Source organism: Melopsittacus undulatus, chromosome 12 (assembly GCF_012275295.1).
Source record: "Melopsittacus undulatus isolate bMelUnd1 chromosome 12, bMelUnd1.mat.Z, whole genome shotgun sequence".
NCBI lineage: Eukaryota > Metazoa > Chordata > Aves > Psittaciformes > Psittaculidae > Melopsittacus > Melopsittacus undulatus.
The window spans coordinates 6,308,501-6,331,361 of record NC_047538.1 but is presented as its reverse complement, the minus strand read 5'-3'; the positions used below and the strand labels follow the sequence as shown (position 1 = coordinate 6,331,361).

Here is a 22,861-nt window from a genome sequence, read left to right as displayed (position 1 = left end):
GTTTGTTCTCTCTGCAGTGACTTCCTTCTATATGCCATATGCACTCCTTCCAGCCACCCAAGTCCCAGGGAATGACAGACACTCTGCACCTCCCATAGGTGACAACATTCCAGAGCCTGCAGAAACACAAGTGATTTCTGTTGCTCTGTTGACCTCCTCTTCCCTCTCCTGCCCACGCTGCTGGTGTCAGGATCAGCCCAGTGTCACAGCTGGATGGCTGAGCCCAAAGAGTGGTGAGGAATGGAGCTCAAGTAAACGTGGGTTACTGGTGGCCTTGGTAGTGCTGGGTTAACAGTTGGTCTCAATGATCTTAAAGGTCTTTTCTAACCTAAATGATCTCATGGTTTAGCAACCAGCAGGCAGCGTGTGTTGCTCAGGGCTATCCAAACTGGAGCCTATGCCCAGGGACAGGACAAGCATGTAAATCAGTCAGTGACTGTGGGAAGGGAATAATGAGCTTTTTATGGAAGCCATTAAAAGAACAACCCAGACTGGCCTATAAATACTGTTGCATCATTATAGCTCTGAGAAACAACCTTACATCACAGCACACGTGTGGCATGTCAGGACTGGTGTAAAATAACCACTCAAAGGCTATTTCTTAGCATCCTTTTAAACCCAAACCAAAATTAATAACCCATTTCCAAAGAAACCTCCTGATTCCAGGCCAGCCCTTGATAAAAATCCACCTTCTGTCTCCCTGTTATGAACTGCTAAATCTGGGGCTCATTAAAAGGGCCTGGAAAGATGGACATGAGCTGGAGATTGCTGGCCATTGTGCTGCCGCAAGAGGAATACCTGACTGCAGCTCCCACATCAAATGCCACCAATATCACTCCTTTTCCCTTAACCTGCAATGTCCAGCCTCTGTGGGCCATTTAATCACAGATCCATTGATTTTTAAGCCCCAGAAGGGACTGTTATATCTCCCTCGCCTGACCTCCTGCACAGGAGCCGTCAGGGCATCACCCCATCACACTCCCAGTTAATAGTGGCAGCTCAGAGTGAAAGAGATGTGTGACCTTGTCTCTGCCCACCCTCCATCTCAGAACCCTGACCACACCGAATCTGTGCTCTGGGAGTAAAATAACCTGTTCCAAGAGCTGATGAATCCTCTCAGCTCCTTTCTTTATGAGGATGGAAACCTCCCTATCCAGAGGAGAAAAGCACATTTCACAAGATGAGTGCTCCAAGTCCCTGCCGCATGCATAGCATCACATCAGGATCATCAGGATCACTCCAACAAAATCATCCTGGGATAGGGAACAGCAGAATAACTTTCTCCTCAGCACGTCTTGGTTTGCCCTGGCATGGCCTTTGAGTGCCAGAGGTCCTTGAGCAGACAGACAAGGTCGCTCCCAGGCAGTAAACCCAGGGTCACTGAGTCAGCACAAACGGAGCAGGGATGTGGATCAGGGAAAGCTCACAGCTCAGAGCGATCAAGGGCTCTTCCCCTCCTCCTCACCCCTGCTTATCACCTTGCACACAGCTCAAAACATCCACAGCATCTCCCTAATCACAGCGTGCAGCCAATACCTCTCCTCTCAGGCCGATGGTGGACCGAAGAGCCAGAGCAGGATAAGACTAAAGCTGGGCACAGGAGGATTTGGGTCAAGGATCTGAAGGCTCTGATCAGGTGACTAATAAAGAAGTGGATGGGGCTGGGGGGTGCAAGGGGGAGCAGCAGGGTTTGCCTCACTGCTAAGCAATAGGCAGCATGACCCGCTGACAGGATGTGTCACTTTTCCATCACATACAGGCGGATAAGCCCCAGGCAAAGAAGATGGATACAAGCAAGCCTGTGTATGTGCAGCTCTGAGGAGCAGAGGGGCTGCCTCCCTCCTTCAGACCTCTCCATGCCTTTACTGCCTCTCCCCACCCCGCTTCTGACCCCAACAGGACCTCCCTGGTCCCAGCTCCTCTGACCTGGGCACCCATGCATTGCAATGGGGCAGAGTGGTGGGAGATGAGCTACCTCTGATGCACTTTCTGTCTCCTTATTTCCTATGTGCATCTCTAACTTTGCTGCAAAAACCCAGACCAATGATTCAACACAAAACCCTCCTGGTCACTCTCTGTCCTTCTTAGAGATCAGTCTTGACAGACCGTGACCAGTCTCTTGGTTATCTCCAGCTTCTGATGGGGTATCACCCATCACACACAGGCCAAAAGGGAAAGAAAGGGGAAAAGCAAAGAGAAAAGAGGAAAGAGGGAGGGTAAAGCTTTACCCACTGAAGGGAGCTGAGAGGCCTGAAAATCCCAATGCCAACCATGAGCAATACAGCTCTAATTCTCCCTGCAGACTTGTCTTGGTGGGGAAAAAGCCAATCATCCCACAATGTACCAAGCAAAATGCTCATAAACTTTCATTAATGCTCATGACAGTTCATAAAGATGATCAGTAGAGCTGGCAACTCCAAAATTAGGTGAAGTACAAAGATGTTTTTATTGTAATCCTGCTTTGTCATTCGGCTCTGCATGCCCATAAATAACAATAAGGTGGAACTACACCACACTGATGATGGACTGGAGATGGGGAAGACATAAAGCACTGAGATGTAGCACAAACCCAGTATATCATCACGGACACCTTGTTCTGATAGTCACTTTGACAAGAGCCCATCCACTAAGGTGCTACAAAAGCATTTGGAAGGGGGATGCCCATGCCCATTTTAGCCTCAGATCTCCCCTCCTGTCTGCAGTAATACAGATGGGGTTTTGGAGTCTGGAAAATTAATGTATTCCAAATCCTGCATTTCCAGCACAGTTGGGATCTTGGAGCCAAAAAGGTCCCTGTGCAGCAGGAGAAAGGAGCACAGTGACTTCTGCCCCCAGCTCTCTTCTGTGGCAGGAAACACAAAGATTCTCTGCTGCTTTCCTCCCATAAGGACATGGAGCCCGGTACCACTTATCCTTAGTGCAGGTGTTCATCCAAGCACACCCATAACCAGTCCTTTGACTTTACCTTTCCCACACACACTAGGGCAGCAACTCAACACAAATTCACCTCAGTTCAGACAGATCTCCTGTAATGGTCCGTCTCCATCAGCTCATCTGCCACAACCACTGCATGTGTCTCTGCATCCTTCCTCTGAACGTCCATCAAGCCCAGTGCTATTGATCATGCCTCTCAAGCACAGGCTGCTGCTCACCCAGGCCACTAATACAGGCAGTTTCACTACAAGAATCATGAAGGCAATCATGGCAAGCAGAAATGGAGCTTAAGGCCTCACTTGCTATGAGTCAAGTGCATATCATGACTACCTAAACCTGTCTTGTTCTGCTCTTGCCCTGCCTCCTCACTACACAAACCACTTTGTCATGAAGACCGACCTAAGCATCCCAGATCTACCCACACTGCTATGTCTCCCATGCTGGATCTCCATTCTCCTCCCTTAAAAACTACTTCTGGAATTGTTATCTGTCAGGACCCAAGTCACACTGAGCCTCATCCCCTAAGTTCCTCCTGCTGCATGCATCCAAGTGCAGGGATGGACAAGCAATTCCTCTACCTGCAGCACCAGCAGCCTGGAGGCCCTCATTTTATCCCTCACAGTGTTTTTTGTATGTCTGATTTGCACCCAAATCAATGGGCTTGTCCTGCTCTTATGCAGAGGTTCCCTGAAGTTTTGGACTTGTCCAGATGCTGTATTCCAGTGTTCCTCAGTGATAGAAATGTTTTTGCTCAGCCACTAAAAGAACGTGTCACTGACATGAGCTGCTGTGCCTAATGGATGTTAGGTCTCTTTAAATATCCCAGATTCTCCTCATTTTCTCAATTCATTAAGCTGCCTGCTTTGAACTGATGAAATATTAACATCCTCAGATGAGCAATTTTCAATGGGTGACAGGGTATAAGTTTAGACAATGAACAGTGGGAACTGATGAGCTACAGGAATCACTCACATACCCAATGTATTAAGGGTAGGACAGACTTAGATTTGAATCCCTTTAATTACACAGTAGGGTGCGAAGAGGGAGGTCAGAAAACCTATTCCAGAACATGCCCTTGAAGTTCTGATCCAACATCCAATCTAAAGGCGGGATATGATTCTCTTGTCAATCACTGCATGCAGCTGAAATACATCAAGAATACTTCCCCAAAGCTGGAACCTTCCATCTCAACAATATACCAAGGTCTTAAGATGCTTTCACAGGCAGAGTTTATCCAGAATCCTTTCAGCTGCCCTGCAAAAAGTCCATCATACCCCAATTCCCATGACAGATACACTCGAGGTGACAACACACTGGGGATAACATGAAGAGCTTTACTCTGGATTAAACATTCCCTCATTTCTTGCGGGTGTCTAACAGCATTTCCCACCTCCCTTGTGTGAAGTACAATTGTATGCCTACAGCCAAATGAAGCCTCCTGGGAATGAATGGAAGAGCAGAAAGTACTGCTAATGAAATAAGGAGGAAAGAATTATTTCAGATTAAAGAATACTTTCCAGGAAATTAACAGCTACTCGTTTTCTTTTCCCTGATCATCCATCCTTCCCTAAAAGTACATCCATCCCAGGATCTGCACAAAAAAGGCCAGAGATAAGGCTTATCCCCACAGGAAAGAGAGAAGCAAAAGCTGCTCAGGTAACTGTACATGACTCCTTGAAAATCCCACTAATCCCACACAGTGAATTACTGGCCTAATTCACCCACTCCCATAGGCTTTGGGTGAAGCCCTGCCTGCGGACTCTGTGGAGCCCAGGAATACACTCCACTTCTTCCCTTCCAGAATGGAAGATGGTGTCAAGAACAACCTTCTGTTTCCTACCAGCACCAGTCCTTTGGGGGGTTAGATCCACAAACAAAAGGAAACCATATACCCTAGAGCATAGAGCCAGAGGTCTGTCCTGTTGCCATTTGAAGGCCCCTAAAAGCACCTGATGGAACATCAGGCCCATACACAGCAGTTCCTCCCATTTTATCTCTTCACTTCACTTGGATGCTTTGGGGGTGATCAAACACAAACAAAGCAAAGGTTGCTCCTGTTTTTTCCTACAGAGGTAGAGGCTTAGCTCCTTGGCTGAACCTTCCCAAATGCTCTTCATTCTGACACAGACTGCTCTTGTTGATGTCTATCAACCATGTGGATTTGGTGTGGATTTACATTTCTTCTTCCAGTTCAACAGAAGAACACATCCATCTCCTTGTTGGGCAACTATTGTCTAAAAGCAAACAGGTATGTCTCTGTTTGATGAACAAACTGAGATCACCCATCTGGAAAGTCTTTTCATTACAACATATTGTCTCCCCATAGCCATGCCATGACTGCCAACAGCAGTGGCATTAGCCAGAAGCTTCCTTGTACTTACTGGCTTTGCCTTCAGGAAGCACATCCTGGATCACAGCTTTAACAAGTATACAGGTGAGATTGTATATCCCCCAAAATGAGGGTTAAAACATTTCCTTAACCAGCTCAGGTCCCAAAGCCACAGCAGAAACAATGTGGAAGGCCTGAATTCATCCCCATATTAAATAAGTGTCCTCTGTATACCAATGCAGAAGTCATGGTTAATACATTCTGCAGTGTTTCACTGGGATCTTTTTAAGCTTTCCCTAGCATACAGTCAAGAGATGTCCTCCAAAGTCACCATGAGTTATGGAAGCAGCTCTGCAGCTCTCCATACAGTTGTTATTCCATCAGTATTCTCTGCCATGACTCAAATATGATGGGCAAAACCCACCTCATTCTCTTTAGTTCAGCTCACAGTCAGCTTTTGCAACTGGGGCTACTGCTCCAGCCCTGCTCCCTGTTGGTGTGGAGGCAGAAGCCAGTGACTGACATAGCAGGGTGAAGGCAGGTCCCCATTTGAGGGCTCTCATCCCTCTGCCACTGTCTGGTTCTCCTGCTGTAAGTTAGAGGTGCTTATCTGACAACCACCAGCTCTTTCAGCAGCAGATGCTGAAGGCTGCAGGGTGTTAAGGGGTCACATCCAGCTTCCAGCTGCTAAAAACTTCTTGTGACCTTTTAGTGCTTACTTCAGTTCCTCTGGATTAAAAGGCAAAGCTTAGGACAGAAAATAAAGAATTCAATAAATAAATAGACAGCCCAGAAGCCATCCTCTATCAATCCTTAAAGGGCAGAGCAGCAGGATGCTCTGGCACTTGGTAACGTTACCTGTATCACACAGTAATACTTCCTGCTTAGTCAGGATTGGCCTTGACGTGATCCAAACTGCCTACTTTTCAATTCTCCTCTCCTGCTTTCCTTTCCTCACCATGTGTATCCATCCAAAGGCATGAGCTAAGTCAGTGAATTCCCCTTCAGTTTGCTTCTGCTGTCCCATTTCCCATGTATTTTTCATCCACTTCTTCCACTTGGCCTGATTTGTTTCATGTCCTCTTCCTTCCTGAGCAACTCATTTAATTCCTCCTTAAATACAAATTCCTAAACTTAACATGTACACACAACAACCCAATTTAAACACTGTTTAAACCCAGTTCTGGCCAAGTAGGAGTCCATGCCAGGATTAAATCAAGGTGGAAAGGCCCTAAGTATGTTATAGTCCAACTTAAACATACACATACACACGGATACACAGGCTCTTGGCCAAAAGTCTGTCTAAACCACATTCTAATGTGGTTCATGCCCATCCAGAAAGGCTGGTTACACACCACTGTAATCTTTGTTTAAACTGTGCTTGTTAAAAGTGTTTTGCTTGCTCTGGGCAAACAATGCTTTTGTTTTCCTTCCATCTCCTTAGGCAGCCTTCATGTGGGAGAGACGTGGCTAAAACCATCCCCAGGAAGCATGGAGTGCCCCTCAAGTGTCTTTTTGTTCATATGGCAGTGAAGACACACTCCTGCATGCTCCTTTGTCACTGGTTTAAGCCTGCACCAGCACAGGACTTATGCTGCTTTGGATGTGCTGTCAGGGTTTGCTTACCATGCAGCCCAAAGCTAAAGCATGGGGCTCAATTCTCTGCTCCTTGTCTCTGTATGCAGCTTGAACCAAATTACACAGCATCTCCTTTCCTGCCACTCAGGTCATCTTTAACAAGGGCACCAGTGAAAAACTCCCCACTCCCTTGGAAACAGGCATGGTTTAATTGCACTGTCAGTGCCTTGAAATTCTCAGGTGGGCAAAATGCTTATTCCACCCGGAGCTGCATCCCTCCATGGCATTAACATGCATGGCCTCTTATCTATTTCTCACTCACCTCCCTGCAATTCCCTCAGGACATCAAGTGGCAACAAATGGAAGGAAAATCCTTTTCCTGCCTGGAACTCCTTTTTAGTCCACAATTTATTTTCATGAGATGCCTCAGGAAGGTAAATCCTGCCCGTGGTGCTGAGCAACTGTGACAGACACTGGGACTGAGGGGCACACAGAGCAGGCAGAGACCAGGCTTTAACCCTGGGTTTAGTAGTGCAGAATAAAAGAAGTGCTTCACTTACTGAGCAACTTGAACACATTCCAGCAATTATTCCAGGAACGACACATCCAGATAAGGAAATTCTACCTTAAAAAGGGAATTTTCAAGGAAGACTAGCTATAAACAAAGCCTCAAGCCTGTATTTACCTCCAAGCATAAAAGGGAAGGGAGCAAAGCACCTGGCAAGACAAGAAGAGATCCTAATCTTCCCTTTGAGGACAATTCTCCTACCTGGAGCTTTTGGTTCTTTGCATACAGAATGACTTGTACCCAGTTAAAGGTCTTTTTATCCAGAACAATGCAGACAGCAATCCCAAGGTGGAATCCAATGAATCCAGGTATTTCCTGACAACTTGGAAAGGAAGATCACAGACAAACTTATGCCAAAGGGGCAGGGAAATGAAGATGGCAATTCTCAGCCCTGCTTGATTAAAGCAGCACAGTGTCTGTGTGTATCCACACCCTAGTGATGTCCCAGCATGGCTTTGGGATGACCTGTGTTAACTCCCATGTGCAACTACACAGGGCCCCGAGAACAAGGGTCAGCTAAACCTCTTTGCCATCCCATGCTACATTCTATGTATACAGAACCATGTGGCAAGGTAGGTCACTTAAATACGTACAACCCTTTTCTGTGCCAACACATTTGACTTTCTCTGCCACACAGCACATTGTTTTCTCCTGAACTAAATGAATGACTTTAAATAGCTGGAAGGTTTAACCTGCAAAACTTCTATTCCCAGGAGGAGCTACCAATGTTTCTGCCTGGAGAGAGCTAAACTGAAGGGAACAAACACTTACACTGAGGAGTCTCAAGAAGTGCACTTGTTGATATAAAAACCAGACAGTTACTTTATTCTGTGCATTGGAAGATCAAATTCAAATCCTTTTTTAAGACAGGGATTCTCATTTCCAAAGGTGTTTGCACCCTTCATGCAGGATCCTGCTTCACATGGCTATTAATTAAGGATTGTGTCAGCGCTTCCATTACAAAGCTCTGGTTTTTAGTTTATAACCCAGTTGTAAAACTGTGCTCCGAGCTGGAATTTATCATGCAAGGTTCTGCTGGAAGGAATCCATCCCTTTGTATTTTAGCCCCAAAAGCTTATAGCAATAAACCAGGGATTTTAGTCTGAAGGCTACCATATAAACCCCCTCCCTCAGTGGGTTTTTACATGAGTGCTGGGTGGGATGTGCTTTCTAGAGCAGCTTCCAGATGCTCCCTGATCCGGGTGGGTTTTGTATCCTTAACATTGTCAATTTTAGGAGTTATGGGGGTTTATGCTTCAGGCCCAAAGTCTGTGCTTACATACATACCAGTGAGTACCTTTGCCCTCATTCATTCCCTAATGGAGTGTGAATCAGTGCAGCTTTCCCACCCTTCACTCCCCATGGCCTCCCCTGAGCCTCATGGGGATGCCAGGACATAATTCACACTCCAGTACTCAGTGAAACAGAGATGGACTTGTCCCTCCACATGCACTGCTCAGGTTACAACCTTCACACACCAATGCTGGCAACACAACAGTCCAGCTTGTCCTCAGGCTGGCATAGGGAGTGAGCGGGTATACGTGCAAATAGTGTGTACAACAGAGATACCCACATCACCCATAGTATGGATGGGTACATCTCCCTAAAGCTCTTAAGCAAGGTTCTCTTATGTCAACACTACATTTGCTGCTCTGAGTCTTACACACATTAACTCTTGTCTCAGAAGTCATCAGATAAATTTATTTGCACTCCCTTGCTCAGATAATCTGCTCTCTACAGGGTACAAATCACTTCTTAGATGTTTGTGTAGTGTCTAGCATGCAGTGGCAGTAGTAGCAGTAGTAGCAGTAGTAGCAGTAGTAGCAGTAGTAGCAGTAGTAGTAGTATTTTCCTACTGTTTTGAAGAACAGGAAGTTCATACACAGCATCACAAACTCCTTTTAGCAAAACAAAGATGCTCATAGTGAACTGCTACTTGCAGGCAGACCCAATGGTCCAGATCCTGCTTCCTACAGTATCCGTGTGTGTGCAGCACATACAGAACCAGATTCTGGACTCTTCTACACCCCATCTACCTCCTTTTCTGCTGCACAAATTAATTAATACCAGACTCAGCTATTTCACTCTGATTCAACATAAACCAAGGATCACAATGCCAGTTTTCATCTTCTAGTGCAAATTCTGCAGCTACATTTTAAAGGATTAGAGAAGTTTGTGACTACTATCAGTGAAAATGCACCATGCTCAGGGTATCAACTGACCAGAGGTCACAAAGGAATATTCATGTCTGTAACTGGGTATCTTCCACTGATGAATTTCCACTTTCTTAGGGGATCTGTGAGTGCAGGAAACCAGACTTCAAAACCAACCCACCACTGGTTTGGCAATCCTTCTCCTCTCACAATTCAGACTTTTACCTCATTTCTTGCATTTATGCTTTGTAAAACACTTCTCATTTGAATGTCAGCTTTTATCCACCCCTAAATCCTCTTGCACTGCACTTTTGCAGCTGTATTTCAACCCAGTCACACTTCACAGTGTCAAATGCAGAGTCCTGTTGGTTACAACATTTCATATGCTGCAGCTGAAGTGACTATATGCTTAAGTTTTGCAGGACCAGGGTGTCCCAGGATATCATATTATCTATTTACCCAGTGATTCTTGCCATTTGTGCCACTTTTACAGGTAGCACTGAGTTAGGCTGGCTAAACACAACTCCTGAGCAACTCAGGAGCACCAGTTACTATGGCCTTCAATGAGCCTTCTGCACATGTGAGATGCAGATTCCCATGTTTCATGTTGGGAAATAGGTCTGGACCACCTCAAACCTGCATGCTTCCAAAAAGGAACTAAAGCAGACATATAAATCAATAATGGACTTTCTTCAGTCTAATCAATTCTCTCTCCCCACATAAGAGACTTTCCCCCCACAGACAATGTCCCCCAAATATGAACGAAAGAAAGGATTTGTAAGGGGAGAAAAAGGAACAAAGGAGGAAGAAAAAACCCCACAGCACTGACAGAAACGTTCATTTACATCTAACAGCATCCATATGCCAGTAACAGATCATAAACTCTTAGCCTACCATACAAAGAGGGTGCCCCAAAATGGTACCTGCAAGAGGTCTCTCGGAAGGAGATGTTTAAATCCCAGTGGGTGTGTATCCTGTTGACAAACAAACAGAGAGGTCAATGGCACATGCACTGCATCTCTTGCCACTTAACAGATCTGCTCCCTCATAACAACCCACCATGGTCCTCTCAACCACAACTACAGCCCCCTCCAGAGCCATGGGGTGCTGCGAGGAGCCGCACTGCACACATGAGTCCTGCAGGACCCACTACTGTAAATGAGCCCTGCAGGTGAGCTGTACAGTGCTGAGAGAATCCTCCTTGCTGCATGCAGCCTCTCTAATAGGTGTGGGGACTGCAGGATGCTGTCTCAACTAATAGGGCACGTCCTGAGGAAGCAGCAAGAGCTAAGCATTGACATTTCCTGAAGGAAACCCAAACGTGGCTGTGCTGTGTTCCCTCCTCCGCACCCGCCCCAGCTGTAAATAAATTATTAGCCATTTCCCACCTCGGAAATTAATTCCATGGATTCTGTCACTCTGCTGCTGACAAGCAGGAAGAGCAGCTTCGGGATGAACAATGTCCCAAATTAACACACAGCAGCCAAGGGACTTGGGGTTTTGCTGTTGTTCTGCTTTTCCTCTCTTGCTACTCGACAGCACCCACACCGACCCACAGGGCTAAGGCAGATGCTTGACCTTCTGTGGTCTGGTGTCTTCACTCGAGCACTGATCCCCCACCACCAGCCCTGGTCTGTGGCCACCACTGTTTCTCCATGTCAACATGATGGATGAGAATCCCATCCATCTGAGCACAAACCCACTCCCACGTCTCTCAGCATCGGGCAGTGAACATGCTGGTTCTGAGCTGTGTGTATAAATCAGCTCCTGCAGATGTAGGTTCCCAAATGCATTAAACAAAAGTGGCTGAAAATATGACATGTAGCAGAAGCTGAATGTATTTTTGTGCATTTTGTGTATCCCAACAGCATTCCTGCCCCTGTCCTCAACTAGAAAGAGCAAGTGTGTAGCTGAAGACCATCTGACTGCAGAAACAGCCTAATCTAAAGCCTGCTGAAGTGAAAGAGCCTTTCTCCCTATTTGAATGTGCTTTGAATTGGGCCAGAAAGCACTTAAGCATGACCAGGGAAGTCAATGGGACTTAACTCAGGTTTGAGTGTCTGTTTAAGTGCTTTCCTGAATGGGTGCTTCTGCTTCAGCCTAGCTCAGAAATCAACTGAAAACAACCCTTGGCACGGAAACAATTTCACATCCAAGACAGGATGGTGCTGCAGGTTTTACTAATGTGACAGCATTCCTGGTGTGCTCTCAGGAAGGCAGCCTGGTTACTCTGAGTAGTTCTTTTAGGGGATGGTTAGATTATGGTAGATATTACCTTCCACCAATGAAGCTATACTCAGTAATTCCAACTGTTCCTAGTTTTTCCTATTTTTCTTTCTCATATATAACAATTTAAAAGACCTATCCCAGCTTTCCATCTTCCCAGCATTTTATTTGCAAATAGAAATGGAATAGGCACTTCCCAGCTACTGAGTTTATAGCAGTAACACTTGTTCTTCCAAGTGAAACTCGAGACATTTAAAACAGCCCAAACTGGGGCACTGAGTAGTGTTTCCATGAACTGAAATGTGGCCAAGCTCTGGGGCACATTTGGGCTTTCCAGGTAAGCTGCTCTGAATCCAAAGTTCAAAGCAAATTCAAAGCCCTGATGGGGCTGACAGGCACAGAAGGGTCTGGCCTGCTCACATGGGAGTGGAACTGGGTGGTCAGCCTGCTTCCACACTGCTCCCTCCAATACAAGGTTTCCTGATTCACAAAACCTCCATAAACCTCCTTTAATTCCAGCTCAACCCCTTGCACTGTGCAAATCAGAGCCCCAGGAGAGCTCCAAACACTGCCCAGCAATGAACACTGTGGGACCAGCTGGAAATGAAACTGCTGAAAAGGAACCTTGTGCTCCTCCTGTTTATGCTGAGTTACAGATATGTTAAAAGCCATGTTTCTGATTGATTAGAACTCCTTGATCCCTTTCCTGCTCATGTTTTCAATTCAGCAAACCTGTGTTTAAGGTAACCTGCTCCATGCACCTCAGGAGGCAACATGCATTTCTTCCAAGCAGTGTTCAGAGCCTAACAAGGGGGGTATAAGTAACCCTGTTCTGCTCTATCACCAAAGCTCAGCTAACTACATGCCTGTCCCTTGGGCTTACAATGTATAGTAGAATGCACCTACTATAACACTACCTGGCAGGTACAGAAGTGTTTTTCATCCTGGACTCTCAGAGCAGGGCTGCAGTGATGTGCTCAGGCAGCAAAGGGAACTAAGAGCAGAGCAGGAGCTTGCCTGGGCTGTGGGCCCTCCACTCAGGGTTTCATCTCTGTGTTAAACTCAGCCTCCCACAAGATGTAACTTCCCATTGTCTGCTGCAGGTACTGACATGGGCAGGCTGCAGAGCGTGATCCTAGAGTCAGGCAAAGGCACATCTCATACATGAGACTTAGCCAGACCTCAAAGTACAGAAACACTGCAGCAGGCGGGGGGAACAACACACCTCATACCAAGGGAATAGCTCAGATCCACACGGAGGCAGAACATCTATCTGCCGAGATGGATAATTAAACACCCATATTTAGACAAATGGATAGGTGAGAATGAAATTAAATTCTCATTATCTTTTCTTTTGGGGTGGGAGGAGGGCGGGATGAGGAGCAGAACCAAGCACTCTCTACGCCGTTATCACCAATTAGATTCCTGAGGCTAATGTACATCTTGCTGTAAGGGGTTATTCATCCAATTGAAATCAAATTACTAATCATTTGCAAACTATCAGCTACACAAAGCCCGTCTTTGGGTTGTATAAAACATGGGGAGCAGGAGCCAGTCCCTTGCTAATTAGTAACAGAAAAGGAGGGGGAGAAATAAAAGGCATCACCAGGCAAAGGTGTTACTGCTGCTACTGCCTCCCCCAGCTCCTCAGCAACCCAAGGTCTCAGACACAGTGTGAGCAGTTAGAAAGTGTTCAGTAGAGACTACAGAACCAAAATCCTAGATGGGGTTGGGATGGATGGGACCTTAAAGCTCATCCAGTTCCAACCCCTTGCCATGAGCAGGGACACCTTCCACTACAGCAGGTTGCTCTTCCCATACTGTCTCAGCTTCCAGTCTCCCTGTATCCATTCCATGCTGTTTTCAGGCAGCCAATATTAAGAAGCTTGTGCAGGCAATAAACAAGGGTTGGCCCCTCCAAGAAACCTCATACATGATGGCTGGAAGAACAGCCTTAAGACTGCAGCAAGACTGAGACCTGGACTTGGGGCATGTGGGTTATTCTCCACCACGGAACTGACATTGCAAGGGTCAGATACAAGGAGATACAGAACACGTGTGGGTCAAGATTTCATTTGCTTTCATTCTCACAGTTCACCTTGCTTTTTGCTCTCCTATCTCCTTCCTGGGCAAGAAGGGATTTCGTGCTGGTTTTACCCTGCAGCATCCCTGGGAAGTAAGTAGCCATTTTCCCTCCCTCTCTCCCCCATCAAGTGTATGTCCTCATTAGGGCAATGACATGCTTCCTGGCACTCTGGACCAAATCCAGCCTTTGCTTCCCAGAGGGTTCTTTAACATATTTATTGAATACAGTGACTGTTATTAAGTGAGAGAGAAAAAGACGAAAGGAGAGAGGAAAGAGAAAGGAGAATACAAAATAAAGGGTCGCAGAGGAAGGAAAAAGGGATTAACAGCAAATAACCAGTGGAAGCTGTGGAAGAAGTGTCATAAAGCAGCAGAATATGTCTCCAGCCACAAGAGGGGCCCTGCCTCCCTCCCCTTGAGTCATAGCAATTAGAAGAAGGGCTGTCGGATCTAATCTAAGAGCCTGGTTCGCGGCTGGAGCCCGCAGCCCTGCTCTGTCATGCGTCTCATTTCTCTCCTGCTTGGAAGAGCTTGTCAGCTTAGCCGAGCCCCCAGCCAGGCTCTGGCTTTGGCAGCAGGTGAAGAGCAGCATTGTGTGGTATATCCTGCCATGGAACAGCTCCACAGGAGCAGGGATGTCACACAGGGCAGTGCTCCCAGTGTTTGGAAGCAGTTCAGATAGAGGCCAAGCAAGAGGAGGAAGGTAAAGGCAGTGTTGTGTGCATTGCACATCAGCTGAGAAGGCACTGGGGCCTCAATGCCCTGAATTCCAAGCAGGTGCTTGTGACAAATATAATGGGGGGGTGCCTGGGTTTCATCTTCAATCAATTAGGGAGTCAAAGAGCAGCAGCCTTATGGGATGTAAGAAATAGCTTTCCACTTTGAAAGGCTGACAGCCACGAGCCATTAAGGCTTAGTGGAGGTCAGTAATTTCACTATTAGAAAATGGGCAGAGAGAGGAGAATTGCTGTCAAACCAGTCTGTGAGGTGAAGGATGCTGGGGGACAGGGGAGAGCAACTTGCCCCTGTCTGGATGCTATCCATGTTCCTGTCTGAATAGGGGCAAGGAGAGAGTGTCCTATCACTCCCTGAGTAATCATCTTCATTTCAAATGCTCTCCTTTGGTCTGAAGTAGCACTAATGCCATGTGTGTCACGCTGCAGACAGGCACAAGGAAGCTTTGGGGTGTGTGAGGAGTGACATAAAAAGCTGAGGAAGGATTTAAGGGCACAATGAGCTTCTCCAGGAATCTGCTTCTCATTGCACAGACACCCTCTTGCAGGACAACTTTCACTGCTCCTGAAAATGGCTTTCAATTCAGAGCAATGGCAAGGCAAGGAACCCACCTGTTGTGTGCTCTCATTGTAGAATCTACTCCTCCTATTGCTCCCAATCCATGAAAGAATTCCCAAGGCATTTTGCCATACATAGAATCATGCAACCATAGAATGGTTTGGGTTGGAAAGGACCTAAAGAGCATCCAGCTCCAACCCCTGCCATGGGCAGGGACACCTCTCACCTGACACCTCTGTCCAACTTGGCCTTGAGCACCTCCAGGGATGGAGCATTCACAACCTCTCTGAGCAACCCATTCCAGTGCCTCAGCACCCTCACAGTAAAGAACTTCCTCCTTACATCCAATCTAATCTCCCTCTGTTTAAGTTTGAACCTGTTACCCCTTGTCCTATCACTACAGTTCCTAATGAACAGTCCCTCCCCAACACGTCCTATTGCTACAGCCCCATGTGCTATCCTGCCCACTCTCAGCTCAGGGTACATGTTTACTGATATCCCAAAGGGTTCCTTCAGAGGAAGGCCAAAAAATTCCACCATTTTAAACAGGTTCTTAAGTATTAACTGCCTCTTATTGTTAGCCAAGCCATCCCACTTAGCTGGGGACTTACAGCTCTGCGTGAGCAGTTCCTAACCTACCCTGTTTAAATCTCAGCTGCTATCATTACATTCCCCAACTTCTCTTCCCCTCCCATACTAATGAGAAATGCCAGTCTTTAAAATCCAAATTCAATTCATACAGTGTAAGACAATGCCAGGCATAAATCCAACAGCAAGTAAGGATCTTCCTGTTGAAGCTGAACCTTACTCTATGGCTATGCTGGCTTTACACTGGTTCTTGGGATAACATAATGGAGATCCTTAAAGGTGGTTTGAACCTCAGTGTGGAAAAGCTCATGGGCTTTTCTGAGGTAATGCATCTATCAGTGTTGGATGGAATGCTCCAATGAGGGTAAGCAAGTTAATGCTCTCCAAACTACTGCAGAACAATGGCATTTGTCATCTCAAACTTCCTCTGCTTTGCTTATTTTGTGACTAGGATAAAACCAGAGCAGTAACAAAAAAGCATCTGTGGCTAGAGAGGGGCTCTCATCAGGGACTGTAGTGACAGGACAAGGAGATGGGTTCAAACTGAAACAGGGGAGATTTAGGATAGACCTCAGGCAGAAGCTGTTCCCTGTGAGGGTGCTGAGGCGCTGGCACAGGGTGCCCAGAGAAGCTGTGGCTGCCCCATCCCTGGCAGTGCTCAAGGCCAGGTTGGACACAGGGGCTTGGAGCAGCTGCTCCAGTGGAAGGGGTCCCTGCCTGTGGCAGGGGTTGGAGCTGGAGGAGCTTTAAGGTCCCTCCAACACAAACCATGCTGCTGGTTCTGTGATCCTGTACCTTTTAGTTTCTCTTGCTGGGAAGAGGCAGCTCAGTTCTCAGCCTGTGAGGAAAAAGGCTTCATGAAGCCAAGGTTTCTAACTGAAGCCTGCTCTAGTTCTTGTACCACCTCAGCTATACCAGTATCATTAGGACCAAAATAACCATACATGGCTGCAATGGTGCATGTAGGCAATGTTGTGAAACAGCCAGATCTTCAGGAACCAGAAATGTGATCAAAAGAAAAGGGATTTTCCTCTGCAACACTGTCCCAGTCCTCATCAGAGCTGAGTGCTCACAGTCTGTGTCAGCAGTGACACAGTTTTGCAAGTACTGGGCTGTGAAATGAGCTGGCAGGCACTGAAATGCACTGACTTCAGTAACAGTTCCAGGTCTCTGCTGCTTTCTAGGGCTGCAAGAACATCCTGAGGCAGGTTTTCTCTGCTTCAGATCTCCTCTAAAGGCCATTACCATGGGCAATTGCCTAAGATCACGGAGACAATCACTGTCAAAGGCTATAGTGAGGGACCAGCCAAGAAACTAAGCTTCTGACTCATATTCTAATCCCTACAGTCTTTTCTTCATCAATGCCCAGACCTCAAAGTAGCAGAAAGCATTCCCTTGTGCCAACAGCAGAAGGAAATGGCCAATATAAAGGAAAACGGGAATAAGAGACAAAAGAAAAGGCAACACTGCACAATGCAAGTGTTTATAATGGCAGATGAATGCAGGTGTGCACGAGGGCCATCCAGGGGAACAAGAGGAAAACACAGGTTTGCTCAGGCCCTGACCCTGTTTTCTGCTATCACAGTTTAACCTATTTCTTCCTCTCAGTGGGAGACAATAAAACCTCAGCCCAATCCATCAGCAATGGGGGAGCATACAACAGGTGAATTAACAGCAGCAAGCAGATGGGGCACTGTCTCTGATGGGCCCCAGCTGTCATGTCTGTGAGCTGTCTGGCCTTTATGATGCTGTTGCTGTCCCTGAAGCCAGCCCCATCACACCTTCCACCCCTGTCCCTATGATGATGCTGGGTAACAGGCAGAGGATGCTCCTCAGCAGAACTCAAGTCACCTCCCTCTCCATTTATTGCTCTTGAACCAGTGGAAATGGGCAGTCCAGGACAGGAAGGCTGGAAGACCCATTTGCAAGGGATAAAATGCTTGGGAATGCCGAGGAATTGAAGCAGTGGATATTCTCCGCCTGGACACTGAATTAACATGCTCTTTCTCTATTGTTACTGCACTCATTGAGCTGCCTGCCCCAGTTATTCCAGCTCTTCCCCTGCACACTCTACCAGAGCTCCCAGGAAAATGGAAAGGAGCAGAACTGTACAAAAGCAAGGAGAGTTTAAACTACCTGGCAAGAATTAGGCCCTCCTCTAAGGAATCAAGACAAAGCTTAAACAAGAGACCCTGAGCCAAACTGATTGGAAAGCACAGCCATGGTTAGCTGAGGGACTGCTGCCTAATAACTATTAAGTATTTTCCCTTCATTTCCTAATAAACAAGGCAAAGCAATTACAGTAATTAAAGATTGAAGATAAGAGCACTTTGTATTTGGGGGGCCGAGCATATCAATTATACAGTGAGTGTGTGGCTCTCCCTTCTAATGAGACAACCCAGCACTGTCATTCTGCAGCATTAAAAGCATAATTAAAGGGGGCAGGAGAAGAAGGGCAGGTCACCAAAGCTGATGGGGAGGGTTCCTTCCCCTCTGTGGCTCCTATGCACATGCATTCCCCAAACACCTTTATGGTTTCAGGATAAGAATGAGGACCCAAAGCTGCAGTGATAACCCCACACTTTAATTGCAGGTGGGTTTTACAAGAGGGGCTGGTTACTGTTTTGTCTCCCTGCTTTCAAGCCCTCAGCTGCTCAATGTACCAGCATCTGTTGGAAAGCAAAGGGCGGGGGGGGAATAGCTTATCTGCTCAGGAGCAAGAAACACATAAAACATAAGAAAAGCAATTACATGCCTTTGGTTTCCACTCCTCTGTTTTTATAGGGCTTGTCTTAGAATCTGAGTGATTTTATGCATCGGAGGAAGATGACAATCAAGATGAGTGGCAATGATATGCATGGGAGGCTGAGGCACGCAGCCTTCAGGTGGTTTTTTTCCTGTAGTTACAGGTCTTCTAAACATCATCTTTTATCAGAGGGATGAGAGAACCCAGCTGAATATTATGGGCACTGAGGCCCAAGTGACAGTAACTCAAGACAATCCCTTCCCTTCTTCTTTGAAGCCTGCATGATTCCAGGCTGAATGTATATGGTACTGAGAAAGACACCACCAAAACACATGAGAACTGAGATGAGACCCAGTATCTAAGTGACTCTTTCCTACTGCAACTCCATTACTTCTGCTTTTAGGCTACAGAGGCACTCAGGATCAGTGAGACTCAGCTATGCTCTTTGACACTTGTAGTCACTAACACGTAATCAGTGCTGCTATCTCTTTCCCAAACTCTGTTCCCCAGCACTGAATTATCAGTTTATATTACATCCCAACTTGGAGACAACTGAAAGCAAAAAGCAGGACTTTGGACCCGTACACCTCTGTGTATTTTCAAACAGCTATGTAAAAAGCCTACAGATGTCTTCCTGGTCATGGAATTCTTTGGCCTCATCAGACACAAAGACAGAGAATGCTGGACAGAGGGTGAAATACAACTGACAATCTGCAAATCCAGAGAGCTTTGGTGCAAACACAAGGCTCCATAGAACCCTACTCACTCCAAACAAGAGTAAGTAGAAAAGAGGAGCCAGCTACTCCTGAGCTATAATGTGACATCTGCACTTGAATGTCAGGCGCTGGAGATGACTCCATTGGCAGCCCACAAAGGCTGGTCACCTGCTGCCCAGTTTTCTCTGCCTTTGCTCTTGCAATGCAGCACTCCCTGGCAGGAATTTACCTTCTTTTCATGATACTGATGTGGAGATCCTCCTCCTGCTTTACTTCAGGGTGCTGACCATTGCTCTTATCACTCTCTTCGCTGTCGTCGCTATGCGAGAAAATCGAGGTCAGCTCTTTCTTCGGGATCTTGGTTGGAGGTAAGGGGATTGTCCTCTTCTCTGCCAGGCGACCCCGGTTCTGCCACAGGATGGAATCAGGTGGGACAGGCAAGGGCAGGAAGAAAAGAGAAGAAAACAAGAATTTGGTTAGGCAATACAGAACCAGGCAGCCTCAAATGGCATCAGTGCAGGTTTCAGGCTGATGTTGGGTGGGCAAAGGCTGCCTTCACTTTGCAGGTGACTCTTCAGCAGAGGCACATCTTTATGTAGTTCTAGTTCTAATCAAGTCATGCACTTCCAGCCTCTCCCCACCTCTTCATTCCTAGCTTGTATCTCATCCATGCCAATAGGTAAGGGAGATGGCAGCAGAATTAGGCACCAATCTCTCTCTCCAGAATATTTCCTATTAAATGTTGTACATTAACATTGCAAACTGATTAAGCCTTTGCCAGTAGCCCATACAGGATGTGATCCAGATAATCCACACCAGTGCAGTTTTGACTGCAAAGGGAAAACTGCCTACGCCAGCCAGCAGCAAGTTTGCCACTCACACCAGTGAGCACACCACATCAATTCATCTGGAATTACTGAGGCTCCTTCTCACTGTTCATTTGCATGCTCAGGTGAGCCCAGCAGGTCCTGCCTGGTGCAGACCTTCCCCAGGTGGTCCTGGCAGTGTGCTCCCTTCAACACAACACAAGTAAACAGGAGGAGAACTCCCAGGAGGCAAAAGCTGCTCTCCCACTGCATGTGTATCTGTGTGCAGAACGCAGCACAAAAGGACCCCAACCTCCCAGCCTGCACACAGTGAGAATGTGTGACAGATTACTCTGTTTGTACCATTTGTATGAGCCTAGTGCAGCCTAATGGAGAGCCTGATGGGCTTTAGCTCTCACTGTGATAGAACATGTTTCCAGCATTTGATGTGTTTAGCTTGACCTGTGATGGACCAAGACAGCCATAACACAAGAGGAAGATGTACACAGAGACGCAAGGAGACCATCATGTCATTGTCTCAAGAATTCAGCATTTTAACAAATAGAATCATGAAACTGGGAAGGGAACCACAGTGAGGGGAAGTGAAGAAAAGATTCCTGCATGTTCTTCATACAGGTATGCAGGAATACTTCCTTCAATAGGACTTCCTTCGATAGGACAAGTCATAGAAAAGAAACATGACCTTAGCAAAGAAGGGGAGGATATAGGTGGAGTAAACGCAGAGTAACACAGTGGAATAGGTGGAGTAAACACAGAGTAACACCAAACTGGTAACAGGTTGTCTGAAACATGGACTCCAACTTTCCATATAAACCTGGCAAAATGGTCCTGCAGTCAGTTGGGCTCTGCAGGGGAGGATGGAGGAAGCCCACGTGCTGGAAGAGCCCAGGCTGTTTTCATTAAACAAATGAAGAACTTTCCCCAAATACAAAGCAAAAACTCCTTGTTTACCTCCATCAATAAATTCCATTTGTGGTCATTAAGGGGAGCCCTAATCACTGTGATAATTGGCTAAATCCATCTGGAAGGTATCACCCCAAGGAAGCACATTAGCTTCCCATTCTGATGCATGTCCAAGCTGAGAATACAGCTGTCTGTGAACAGCAGACACTCAAGGGAGAGAGGAGCAATGGGCCAGACTGGCTTAGAAATGGGCAAACACATGGATGCAAGGAAAATAACACACACTTTCTTCTTGGGAGAGATGTGAAGAAGACAAACCCATGGACAGCAACAAGGTGAACAGTCCTACACCTCCGAGTATCCCAAGTACTTGGATGAAACTGCAGAGGCTTTGTAGTGAGTTCTCACCCTGTGGGCTCCCTCCACAGTAGCAGAGATACACACACATGGCCCTGTGCACAGAGGTTTCTCACTGCTCCCTGAAGGAGCATCTCATATAAAGCACACATCTCCTACCCTTAAATACTTCTTGCATACTGAGGGGTATTTCCACCCCTGATCCCACTCCTGTTCCAGAATGTGCACCAAGCTTACCCTCTGTGTAAAGCCACCTTAGTGACTCCAGCTAACGGACAGCAGGGAGGAGGAGAGGCAGGGGAAGGAGAGGAAGGGCAAGGAGGACAGTACATGCACCAGAGTTCAGTCATGCTGAAAAGCTAGGACATAAATCAGCGTGAGCTTTATCATGTCAGAGCTTTATATATATATGTCTGAAGTTGCAATTTATCATAACAATTAAAGGAGGAGACGAGGGGTGTGCAAATTTCCACTTCAAAATAATCACAATTCACTCCCTGCTGTGACTCCACAGCCTGAAGAGAACAGCACCGAGCAGACACTAAAAATCATTTTATGGCCATTACGGTACCTTGGAGCAGTTACCAGGTCTCAGTGACTGCCCAGGGACTCATCAGCTCTAACAAGAGTGAGAGTGCAGCAAACAGGGAGGCACTGAACCCGGAGCAACAGCCCAGCAGACCAGGAGCTCAGGTTCCCCCTCCCCTGCTCCTCAGAATGCTTATTCCTTCCTGGAATATGCTTAAAGCTGCTGCTGCACACATAGACACCTATATATAGACACACAGAGATACATATGCCTATATATGTAATACACAAATATGTATGTATCTATATAGATATCTATATGAAGACAGACTGAGAGCTGGGCTTGTTCAGCCTGGAGAAAAGGCTTAACAGATCCCTTAAGGGGAGACCTTAGAGCAGCTCCAGTGCCTAAAGGGGCTGCAGGAAACCTGGAGAGGGGCTTGGGACAAGGGTTGTAGGGACAGGCCAAGGGGAATGGCTTGAACCTGCCCGAGGGGAGAGTGAGCTGAGCTCTTAGGCAGAAGCTCTTCCCTGTGAGGGTGCTGAGGCGCTGGCACAGGGTGCCCAGAGAAGCTGTGGCTGCCCCATCCCTGGCAGTGCTCAAGGCCAGGTTGGACACAGGGGCTTGGAGCAGCTGCTCCAGTGGAAGGGGTCCCTGCCTGTGGCAGGGGTTGGAACTGGATGAGCTTTAAGGTCCCTCCAACACAAACCAGGCTGGGATTCTATGATATTACCTAAAACACAGAGAACATCTTCCTTGAAACATGAATGGAAAAGAGAATGTGCACCTGCAGCAATCTCTGCTCACAGATGACCTGCACTGCTTTTGTTCTGACCACAGTGGTTCCTGTGTCCCTGCAAACACCTGCATTCCAGCACTGGCAATGCCTTTCCTTTTAAGTTGTGTTTATTTTGTACTTGTGCCATTAGGTTTGGGGCAGTTTATTTATTTCTTTCTGACGTTTTCCCCATTCCCAGAAAATTAAAATAGACTGAGCTAATCAATTTTGCCTTTTACGTTCATCTACAG

General features: G+C 46.7%; 1 protein-coding gene across 5 annotated transcripts in view; it reads right to left on the bottom strand.

Annotated features, from left to right (window-relative positions):
- Window positions 1–22,861, bottom strand: part of SAMD11 (sterile alpha motif domain containing 11) — a 104,835-nt gene that overhangs the window by 54,890 nt on the left and 27,084 nt on the right. For 4 of the 5 annotated variants that reach the window (XM_034068177.1, XM_034068179.1, XM_034068180.1 and 1 more), the window contains 2 exons: window positions 19,446–19,624; window positions 10,486–10,536 (listed from right to left, as the gene is read on the bottom strand). In XM_034068177.1, coding sequence (XP_033924068.1) covers window positions 10,486–10,536; window positions 19,446–19,624 — 230 coding nt within the window. The remainder of the gene's footprint in view (window positions 1–10,485; window positions 10,537–19,445; window positions 19,625–22,861) is intronic. The other variant, XM_034068178.1, reaches the window with a different exon arrangement.